The 12,375-nt window shown below is 38.7% G+C and overlaps 1 protein-coding gene across 1 annotated transcript in view; it reads left to right on the top strand.

Annotated features, from left to right (window-relative positions):
* The window catches only part of LOC144828094 (1,25-dihydroxyvitamin D(3) 24-hydroxylase, mitochondrial-like), a 160,881-nt gene that overhangs the window by 45,727 nt on the left and 102,779 nt on the right, over window positions 1-12,375 (top strand). Inside the window, exon 9 of the mRNA XM_078686224.1 lies at window positions 4,642-4,787. Within this exon, the coding sequence (XP_078542350.1) occupies window positions 4,642-4,787 (146 nt within the window). The remainder of the gene's footprint in view (window positions 1-4,641; window positions 4,788-12,375) is intronic.

Genomic DNA, 12,375 nt, shown 5'->3' on the forward strand with positions numbered 1-12,375 from the left:
TATTTGCCATTTTGAAGTTGCATTTGAAATGTTAATTGCATATTATTCATTAGTTGGGGTATTATGTAGTACTTAGGACTGGATTTAGAGTAAGACTGTCATGGAAAGTCCTCCAATTTGTGTAGAAGTGGTAATTTCCTCCCAATGGAGAACTATTTGGCAGTATAACTTCTGCCACATGGATTCCGTGGCAGAGGTAATTGTGCCAGGATTTTTCTCCAGTTGGGATGCTTTGAGTGGAGGATTTACGATTTCCTCTTCAAATTCTTCATTACCCGGAAATCCAATTCAGGACCAAAATGGAGCCCACAGTGTAAGGCAGTGAGCCACATGCACAGTGGGATGGTTTTATGTGGGTAGCATGGAGGAAGATACTAAGGGAGTTTCAAATGGGAAAGAAGACTTGAAGAGATGATGTTCTAGCTATTTCAGCAAATAAAGGTGGTTTACTTTTGCATCTGGGCTTTTAGTGACAAAGCTCCAAAAATGGCTCTATATCTAGTCTGTCAAATACTTTTTCCTTTAATTTGCTCTTAGGGCTAACATGTCAGCTGAGTTTAATCATAAGGAATACATATGGCTAGTAGGTATGTGGGATCTATCAGTAAATGTGGGGGATAGACTAAATTTGCAAATCTATGTGTAAACAAAAAAGGAACCCCATTAGGGAAACATCCTCCATGTAAAGCAATATTTAAACTTAAGAAATATTTTATCCTGATCCAAAAGACATATCTTTAAAAAATGGCATTTTAAAGGCCAGCTAAAGGCCACCTGATATTGAATCATCTTCTGTCACTTGAGAAATAACGACTGATTTAGCGTGGAGTGGCAACCAAGTAAAATTACTTGTGAAGTGGATGCTGAATTGTTATTTGAAGGATTTTCCACCGGTAGAGAACTCTTATGTAGAATTACCTCTGATATAGCAATAGTGAGGGTTTTTACTGTACTGGCTGCAAATTCAGTGAAGGATTTAGGACAGTCTTCACAAATCAAAGAACTTAATATTATATTACAACTACACAGAAGTTATGGTCGTAGCAATTTAGACATGACATGGAGACAATAGGAACCCCATTCCATTTCTTCTGCATCCTTATTTCATTGAAAGGTGTTTATATATTGTTACTTTAAAAGTAATATCAATGTACTTTTCTCCATGAGCACAGTTTCCGTTTGGCTGTTTTTCTGCCAACACAATTATCATTGATATGCTGTATTACATATAAAGTTAATATACTTTTTAAACCTAACCCCTGTATACAGATATGCAGTTCATTCTTATATCCAACAGGCAATATCTTTTGATAATTACATTATTTAAATTAACTATCTAAGTTATCTTTGTATTGCATAACTAAACTCTAATACAGTCTTGGTTTGTGAAACCAAGGAATTTTGGGCTAGATGTTCGTAATTGTAATTTACTGATTCGAAAATACCGAATTTTACCGATTCGGTATTTTCGAATGGGTAAATGCAATGTAGATAACAAGTCGGTAAAAAATACCGAATTGTTAAGATTCGGTATTTACCGAATCGGTATTTACCTGGAGGCCCATAGGAATGAATGTCAATTACCGAATCGGTAAATAGGGAAAGAGTCAAGGGTGGCAAGGTGTCACTTTGACACCCTGTTGCACCCCTGAATAGTGCTGGTGTGCACATGTGGCATACATACATGCCCTAAGGGCATGTATGTCTGTCACATGGCACAGGTGTAAATGCACAGATTTGCATTTACAGAGGAATTCCTTATTTACCACCAACTAATAGTTGGTGGTAAATAACGAATCCTTAAAGCACAAAAGCACTCTTTAAAGTACGTCCTACATCTCATTTACCGATTCAGTAAATAACGAATCGTAAATACAGATTCGCTATTTACTGAATCGGTAAATATACCACCTACATCTGAAAAGGCTATTACCGGTCAGTAACGGCCGATTTCGGCCGTTACCGACCGGTAATAGCCTTCCTACATCTGGCCCCAAATTCTTTGCTTAGGGTAACCAACTTAGTAGTTTCAATGAAACATGGAATCTGAATTTTTCTTTCTTTTCTCCTTCTATTTTAAATTACTTTTTTAGGCAAATGGAATGAACACCAATAGACAATTTTTAGGTTTAATCGACAGACTAAAGTAGAAAATAAAGGATCTTGTTTTTTGTTGAAAATTTGGTTCATTCTTCAACCTGTTTAATCAATAAATATGGGATTACTAGATTCAAATGAGATGGTAAATCCAAACAGGTCAGATTTAATAGAACAATATAAGTATCAGAGGATGGAGGTTGGGCACTATGCTACTTTGAAAAGCATTATTATACTGATGCCTTACAATATTTACATCAATTGGTAAATAAGGAATTATGCACTGTTTAATACATGACTACTTTGAAGGTTATGCTTCCGAATTATGATTTGCAAGATATCCTTTTAAAATTCCAAAACCCTGCATTGCTTTAAAAAAGACAAGAAGTTTACAATTCCATCAGGGCAACAGGATATTTGTTATAACCTGTATTCGACCTTCCTGGATTGTCATGAACTCTCTCCTCTCTGGAATAACATTACTGCTCCAAATGTGCTTAATTGGGGTACAGTTGCAGGACAGAATACATTTGACAAGTTTACAATTGTAAAATGAGTAAAAGAGAGACAAATGCACTACCATTCAGATATTGCTGCTATATTTGATGTATCCATGGGGGAATTGTTTAGGTAATTTAGTTTACACCATGGAAAATTAAGCCACAATTTCAAAATCAAGATCACAGAATATTTTAGTGGAATCATGGAATTATTTTGTGATTTTTGTTGTTGCTTTAGGGTAGAATGTTATATTTTAACAACTTTAGGGCTTCTTATAAACATTAGCTTCATAGATTTTTGGGGTGGCCTGCATCACCAAAGTAAATCTGCCTAAGTTATAATCAACTCTGCAGGGCTGTAATTAGTTTGGTGAGATGATCCATCAGTAAAAGAAATAACACATAGCATTTACAAGTTTAGGTACAATTTGCTGGATCTGCATGTATGTGCATTGGGGAAGCTGGTCAAGGGCTCAAACTGGATAATCTGTGCATGTCATCCAGTGTGAAAATACTTGCTTTAGCAACTGACTTAAGTGAAGGAAGGAAAGGTTCGGACTGAAACTTGTAGGAGAGGGGACACCTTTACAGGTATGCTAATGGTTTAAAGGATTTAATCTTGGTTTCAGCACAGGGCTATTTGAGTAGTAAAGATGGCATAGATTTACAGTGCATAGAATATTTGTTGAAACATAACTAGAGGTACAGTGTAAAAGGTATGGGAAGAGGTGGCATTCACTTCTTTTGAAACAGGGATGAGTGTACATTGCTTGGAGCAAAGTCATCAAACATGTTTGCAGTGGGGTGTGGTTGGTGCAATAGAAGTTTGAAAAATGTACTTGCGGCAGACCCATTTAATTTGACAAAGTGAGGAAGGAATTTTGTTGTGCGCTAACTAGAAGGACATTGTAATGTTCTAGCTTGCTTGCTAACACAGTTTTGAACAGCTTTTGGAGTTGTGAAAGGATGGGTGATGGTGAGGTTTCCATGTACTAAGTAGGTGGAACCTGAGGGAATTGGTGGAAGTGATGAGTGATACCAGCCTTAAACTCTATTCAATTCTCATGGCAAGATTTCTAGTGAAGCTAAAGGAAGTCAAAGTAGAGGAGTCTGGGTGTGTTGTTAGGTACCTTATTACACTTTAGGTTAAGTTAAGCTTGGGGCAGCTGATGTTTTCCATTCTCCTATGACTTTAAGGTGTCTCGCATTTTAGATTGAAGGTGGTGCGGTAAAGGATGTGAAGGCAATTAAGACCTGACCTGAATGTTGGAGATACAGGATTCATTTATAAGCGAGGTGTTTCTGATTGGTGGTGGTGATCAATGTGGACGTTTATGTTACTAGTCTGGTCACAGGAGAAAGGTTCTTGGCTGAATACTGATTGTAGTGAGTTTAATGTTTTTTGGAGGTGAGGTACTGCTGAGCACATTTTGCATTAACCATTAAAGTGTTTTTGCAAATCGGTGAATTAGTAGATAGGAGTAGCAGTTAAGCTTTGAGCAATTGGATTGGCATGGCAGACTAAAGTCATTGTGTGTAGGTACTCAAGGGTAAGGGGGGTTGTCCAGGAAGTAGCATCAGATACCATATCTGGCTGCTCTGATATTTTCCACTATCTTGTGAAATTGAGTATAGTAGCATAAAGACCTAATTTGTGCATCAGTATTCATACACCTTTGAGAATTACGAATTTGCACACACAAATAGAGGGCACGTTAATTGACAAGACCGCTATTTTATAAATATATAAGCCATGTTCTGAGGTATTTGTGGGTGTGCAGAATAAGTTATGCACACGCATGCTTTGTTAAATGACTACATTTTATATTAAATTTATACTTGTGCACATGAAGGTCACAAGTCAGGGAATTATTGTACTTTTGCCATTTATTTTTAAAAAATGTACTTCTGCTAAGTTATTCTTTTGTTCCTGACAAAAGTAAAATCATCCTATCTACATAGTGTACATTCATTGATGTACTCTCAGTGTTTACTCTAATTTCATAATACTGTTTAACGGATCACAACCCATTTCTTTTCGTAGCAAAGAACTGTATCAGCGAAAGACTTGAAAATCAACCAGACACTTCAAAAGAGGACATACTGAGTGCAGTGTGCCAAGACAGTCAGTTGACAAGAAAGCAGTTATGTGGCATTTTCTCAGAACTTCAGATTGGAGGTGTTGAAACGGTACGTATTGCGACTTATATAGCGCACGTATCACCCGAAGGCATCAAGGCGCTTGCCTTGGGAACCCGTCCTGGTTTTCCCTGTGAGATAACCCTTACTGGGTATCCCCAGGGTGAAAGCCAGGCATCCCGCAGCGGGTGGGCCGCTGTAGTGGAGATTAAGCAACTATTGCCCAGAGTTGCAGCGTGGGACCCCATGATTAGAATAGGCACCGAGGCGAGAATTATCAAGTCCGTGGACATTTTTGGGCTCAGGACCCTGCCGCATCGGGGATTGAACCCTGGTCCCGGGCCAGACCTCTGCATCAGGGTCTGCCGCTCTAATCAGTGAGCCACACTCCTCCATACGTTTGTATAAGCAAATTTACGTTTGTATAAGCAAATTTAAGATGAATCAGTGATACAAAAGTTGCACATTTAGTGTTGATATTAAAACTGTGCAATGCAACATATTAAAATTAAGTAATCTTAGCTGGAAATCAGTGTTGTGAGATTTTGGCATTTCTGAGGCTGTATAAAAAACCTACTTCTAAGGTAACATATTAATTTGAGAGGCCTGGTCCATGCAGAAAGATGGGTACAATGTATGTTATCTTTTTAGCTTTGGATTCTAAGCCGTAATCTTTCAAACTCCTAAGATTACCTGGCAAAATAAGTGTGGTACCAGTACTCGAAATCCTGATCCTACATGTTATTTTTCATTCCTTTGCTGGAAAACATACGATGCAGCATTTGTGCCCAGTAATCAACCCACCCCTCATCATTTTGACAGGGCATTTTCAATGAGGCCGTAAGTAGATTGAAGCACAAAAACAATTTGTTCTGTAGACTTTTGTGTATCCCGGCCACCAGAGTAAGTACTTTTTTTTTATTTTATTTCTCAACACAGTTCCAACAACATAGGAGAGATAAGACACCACAGAGAGATCAAACTGTAAAGAATATTACATATGACATAAATACAAAGACTTAAATTAAGTTAAGTTAATCAAAATAGGATTACATCATGTATTCATATAATCAAAAAATTCTTCCCATATACAAAGTCCAATTTTTCCTTTCCGGGCCCCCTTTATAGAGTAGAGGCTCAGTTCAAGATTTATTAAATTATACATTTTTGCCCGCCATGTCTCGAACATTGGGGGATCAGGACTTAGCCATTCTGCGGCTATACATAATCGAGCTACAGTCATTGCAACAAACAGTAAATACCGATGCTTATACAAAAAGCTCTCTTTCTTAACCACCTGTCCCATCCCTAGAAGCATTAAGGCAGGCGTTATTTTTAGCGATTGCCCAAAAATATTAGAAAAAAACTTTTCTATACCCTGAATGAAAAAGTTAAGTTTAACACAGGTGAAAAATATATGTAAGCTATCTGCATTTTCACTCCCACAACGATAACATCTTCCATCATAACGAATTATGTCTTTGAGAGATGAAACACGGGAGGAAAGTCTGAGAGTGCAGAACTTGTGCCGCAAACTTCAAAATTCTGTTCGTAGGCTTGCAAAATCACAATCCGATTTTGCCTCTAGATTCACTGAGGCAGAATCTCGGATATCTGTTCTAGAAGATGAAACCGCACTACAAAAAGCCAAGAATGAGACTTTGTATGGTATTAAGGAGGACACACAATGGAAACTGGCCGAATTGGAAAATAGATCTCGTCGAAATAACTTGCGAGTGATACAGATTCCAGAGGGAAAGGAGGGGCAGGATCCTCGCAAGTTCATCGTGGACTTATTCAAAACAGCATTTCCAGAACTTAATAAATGGGACTGAGATAGGGAGATAGAAAGGGCCCACCGCTTCCCTTTTAATATCCGGCTCCGAGCGGGCCACTCTGATCTTAAACCTAGGGCTATTTTAATTGCCCTTAACAGTTTCTTGGCCAGAGAGGAGGTATTCAAATTGGCCCGCCCGGATAAAAAGCAAGCTGGTTCAGATTTTGAATTTTTTGTCCCACCTGATTTTTGTAGATGTACGGTCGAGAGTCGTTGGCAATTACGGCAGCTAATTTCTCAATTTCAGGTCAAAGGAGCACAGGCTTTTTTACTTAATCCAGCTAAATTGAAGGTTATTTTTCAGGATCACACACGCTTTTTCACCTCTGAGGGTCCTGCAAAAGAATATTTGAATTCTATTAAGGCTTAATGGTGTTAATAGGGTAATGTTGGTTGTAGAAAATTTGGTACACATTTCATATCTACCCTAAACTTTCTTTAAATTCGCATATTTATATTTATGTTTTGCAGGCCTGCTCTTCATGATAACTTTTTTCATATGGAGTTAGTCGGTAAATTGAATGGAATTGCAGTATCCCAAGCACGTAGGATGGGTCCTTTTTTTTGGGACAATATGTAGGTAGATGCAGAGACAGGCGGTAGCTGACATCTGCAGGACAATAAGTCCTAAAGCCTTGTTACTGGGAGGGGGGGTGTTTGGGGGGGATGAGAGGAGTAGGGGTGGTTGGGGTGTTGGGGGTCACGGTGCTGGGGTATAAAGGGGGAAAAATTCCCAGTTCGAATTAGGGAGAAATATAAAGACAGTGGAAAAACTCAGATGCAAATGGGTTGCCTTTTTTACTAGCGCAGTACTCAACTTTGATTCTTTATGGCTGCTAGTGGGATGAAAATATGCTCTGTGAATGTTTCTGGCCCTAATAACACTAAGAAAAGGAGGAGGATGGCTGCTGAACTCCGCAATATCCATCCGGACTTTGTTTGTTTACAAGAGACACATATATCCTGGAGTAAACAACAGATCTTAAACGACTTAGGGTTTTCGGTAATTGCTGCATCACAACAATTAGGCACGGTTCGGGGGGTCACAATTTTATCAAAATCTAACTTATATAGGTGTATTCGTAGTTCCGCGGATAAACTTGGTCCGTTGGCCATTGTGGAATTTTGTAGGGGCACGCGCAATTTTAATTTTACTTTATGTACCATTTTTGGATCAAACCTATTTGAGGCTAAAATTTTGGAAGATTTGAATATCGAAATAGCGGCTTGGCCAACTCCGCTGATCATCTGTGGAGATATAAATATAAATCTAACTAATCAAGAACTGATGGGCTCCCAAGATTATAAAGGACGGAAACCCCGGTCTTTAAGACTCTGGTTAATTTGTTAAGGGATTATGGGCTATTAGATGCATGGGGAAAATTACATGCAACAGACCCAGGATATACTTTTTACTCTTATCCTCATTAAAAAATGGTGAGGTTAGATTATTTTTTTATATCCTCCGATTTACAGACCGGAGCAGAAATGCAGATATACCCTAGAATTTCGTCAGAATATGCCCCTATTCTACTAGTATTGACTGGCACAGGAGAGATGGCAAGGCTTAAAAAATTCACTTATGACCGGAAATTGTGCCTTAATGATCAATTTAAAATACACATAGCCAGATGGCTGGAGGAATTTTTTGAGAATAATAGACAATCGGCTAGAATAGATATAGTATGGGATACATTTAAGGCCTGTTGTAGGGGCGAAGCAACAAGCTTTGGCCTGTTCTTTCATAGTAAAGTAAAGAGGGAGATGTTAAATCTCTTCTCTGCTTTGAAAGAGGCAGAGGAGAAACTGACCCAAGGTATAAAACATCGAGGAATATTCAACAACTTGAAGATGATGTAGCCAGGAAACGTGCTAAAATAAGGGGGGTTTGGGATCAGGAAAATGCAAGGAAATATCAGGCCCATCGGAAGCAATGCCATGAATATGGTGAAGCAGTTGGGAGATGCCTTGCCCTTAAACTACGCAGGAAGGAAGCGACTAGACATATATCAGGACTACAAGACAGTGCAGGATCAGTAAGAACTGATATACTAGGTATTTTGGCTATCTTTAATCAGTTTTATACTGATCTGTATTCGCAACAAAGTACAGGGTGTGAAGGAATAGATTTTTTGCTGACCCGAGATTTTCCTGAATTAGATCCAGATGTGGCAGCGCAGCTTGATATTCCAATTACTATGCACGAGTTGGAGTGTGCAGTTAAGTCTTTAGCGATGGGTAAAGAGGCAGGTCCGGATAGCATTCCGGGAGAGATTTATAAACTTTTTTTAAGCAATTAAAGGATATGTTGGCAACATTCTGAGCCGCTAAAATGGGTATGGCTCCTAAATCTTGGGATGAAGCAATACTAGTTGTATTTAGTAAGAAAGGCAAACATCCAGAGTTACCTAGCTCATATCATCCCAGCTCATTACTTAATTGTGATGGGAAAATGTACTCAAAGATTTTAGCTAATTGGCTGTCCAATGTTATAGCTTCTTTAGTGTCAAACAGCCAGCATGGATTCATTCCCGCTAGGGGTACAGTTTCACATATTAACAAAGTTATCACTATGTTTGATATCGCTCAAACTGAGAAGCGACAGATGGGGCTCATTTTATTAGACGCAGAAAAAGCGTTCGACCGTGTGGAGTGGGGGTACTTATGGAGTTTGATGTCAAGGGTAGGTTTTCAAAAAGGTTTTATGACCGCTTTGAAGGTTTTGTATTCATCCCCAGTTGCGAGAATAGCGGCAATGGGTATGATTTCAGATCCGGTAAAAATTACTAGAGGGACAAGGCAGGGGTGTCCTTGGTACCCCTTATGATTTGCTCTATATATCAATCCCTTTGTCGATATGCTTTTAAAAAGTTATGAGATTAAGCCTTTTCTAGTTCACGATGCCCCTTATTCTGTATTTGCTTATGCAGATGACATTGCAGTGGTCTCAGAGGATCCGGCTACAGCATTGCCAGAGATAGACGCTTAGCACTCGAATTTGGACAGATGACTGGTTATAAATTGAATGTTAACAAGACGCAAATAGTATGTACAGAAAATACTAGATTTCAAGATCCAAGAGTAGTTACTGAAGCTACATATCTGGGTATTAGAATTAGGATATCAATGAGGATTTAGTATATGCAAACTGGGGGGCATTATTAGGGAATGTTAGAAATTCTTTGGAAAGGTGGGGACGGCTACATTTTACTATAATAGGTAGAGTGAACATTTTAAAGATGAATATATTACCTCGGGTACTCTACCTGTTTAGATCTATTCACTCGAGATAACGCCACAGCAACTGCAAAATTTGCACCAGAGTAAGTACTTTATAGCCAACGGTAGAGGAACCAAGTAAAGAGGAAAAACAATTATCTTTGTAAATGAATGATATTTTTATATATATCGTGCTACTGCTTATAGGCGTCTTGGCACTAGCAAACTATCATGGATAAACTGAAACCATGCTGGACAATTATAGGTTAGAAAATAGCCATGTTTGAAGTAGTTTCTTGAAATAAATCAGGTTGGTCTGAGATTTAATGTACAGAGCAAGACTATTCCACCGTTCTCCGGTAGAAAAGATTAAACTTTTGCCACTTCAAGAAGCCTGGTTAAATTTAGGTAACACCATATTTTTTGTGAAAGTGAAGCATAGCCTTCTTTTGGGGATATACCACTGAATTCTGAGCTTCATATATTCCAGACCACATTCATGAATAGCCTTATGGGCGATGCATAAGGCCTTAAAAGCGATCCATTTCCTAACAGTAAGTCAGAGAAGTTTCGATAAAGCCTGGGAAACTGACTGAAACTTAGGGATACCTAAGAGAAGGTGTCCTGCTGTATTTTGAAGGGTCTGGAATTCATTTAATAATCGTTGTTGAATGCTGACTTATAGCACATTGCAGTAGTCAATTCTAGATAACACTAGAGCAACTATAACTGTTTTCTGCAGCTCAAAGAGATGCAAAGAAGAACCTTTTTTTTTACTATTCTCAGAATATGATAGCAAGATGAAGTGACTTGATTGATTTGATATGAGAAGGTCATCTTGTCATCAAACATAACTCCTAGATTGGTAGTGTTTCTGGAGAGAGATAGAAGAGTTACTAGATCCTGAGGCCACCAGATGAGGGATCAAAAAGAAGTGTACTTTATCATACTGCAAGTTCTTGCCACAAAGGTCTACGTGCATGTCACAAAACCCCCATGATCATGCCTGTCTGCCCCATTCAACTACCTGGGGATGCTGTAACGATCCCATGATGGAATAACATCTATGGAAGAAACTAGTTGTCCCTGGCTTCTACTATGCCTGTCATTTAGTCAGAGTAGAAACTGGAGGAAAAAGGTAGAATTTAAAGAGAAATTTTGCATTTATTCTGCTCAAGCTACAGTACTAGGACATTATCAGCTATTGCTACATTTGAAGCGTCTACAATGGATTGCCTCTGATGTTCCACAATGTTTGGTAATAGATGGCCATGGCAGCCGAACTGAGGCAGTGGTGCACAAAACATCATATTTTAATGTCTGGCAGAATATTGAGCAGTAGGCAATATGACCAAAGTTACAGACTCTATAAAGATACTTCATAAAAACAATGAAAACCTACTGTACCAGTTTCCTTATAGTTATTACATTTACCTCTGCTCGACAGGTCCAATAAAACACATATATATATATATATATATATATATATATATATATATATATATATATATATATATATATATATATATATATATATATATATATATATATATATATGTACAGGAATTTATATAGCGCAAATCACCGAGCGGTTTCTAAGCGCTTGCTTAGGGAACCCGTCCTAGTATTCCCCTGTGAGATAACCCCGGCAGGGTATCCGCAAGGTGAAAGCCAGGCATCCCGCCGCGAGGGGCCGTTGTGGAGATTAAGCAAGCTATTGCCCAGAGTCGCGGAGTGTGAACCCGTGAATCGAGTAGGCACCGGAACGAGAATTGTCGAGTCCATGGACATTTTAGGACTCAAGACCCCGCCAAGCCGGGAATTGAACCCTGGTCCCGGGCTGACCTCTGCTTCCAGGTCTGCCTCCTCTAACCAGTGAGCCACACTTCTCCACACTATATATATATATATTCACTAAAAAAACCATAGGTTATAGACCATATATAGTTAGGAATTAGCATTTAAAAAACCTTATTTTACTCACACAAAACCATTGAAATTCCATATATAGTTAGTTGCACTAACTATATATCGCGCACCCGCAATCCACTGCTGATCATGTCACATATTACATCATTCATGACATGGTCAGTGACATCACTGATGACATCACTGATGACATCTCAAATGACATCACTGATGACATCACTGATGACAACATCCAGTGACTGTATGTTTCTGTAAAGTTAAAATATGTCTTACATATTGAAGAATGAGTGGATGTATAAGTGTCTGGATGAAGGATTTAGTAGGTGCGTGACTGACTGTATGAGTGAGTGATTAAATGTGTCTCACTGAATGCATGGGTTAGTGACTAAACTGTCTTAATTTGTGCATCATTATGTCTGTTGTGATGTAAACTGCTGCATGTGTTGATCATTAGCTATACGAGAGGCTATATGTGTTATTAATTGGTTGCCCAAGTATTTCTATGGGAGATTGAGTTTGTGTGGGGGTGGCTGGAAGGTGTGTGACTCTATACATAGATGTGTGAGCAGTTTATTCACTAGGTGTATGAGTTCAAGAGTGCATGTGGAAACAGCTACATGGGCAGTTGACTGTGTGCATGAGTGTATTGATGAG

Source organism: Lissotriton helveticus, chromosome 4_1 (genome assembly GCF_964261635.1).
Source record: "Lissotriton helveticus chromosome 4_1, aLisHel1.1, whole genome shotgun sequence".
NCBI lineage: Eukaryota > Metazoa > Chordata > Amphibia > Caudata > Salamandridae > Lissotriton > Lissotriton helveticus.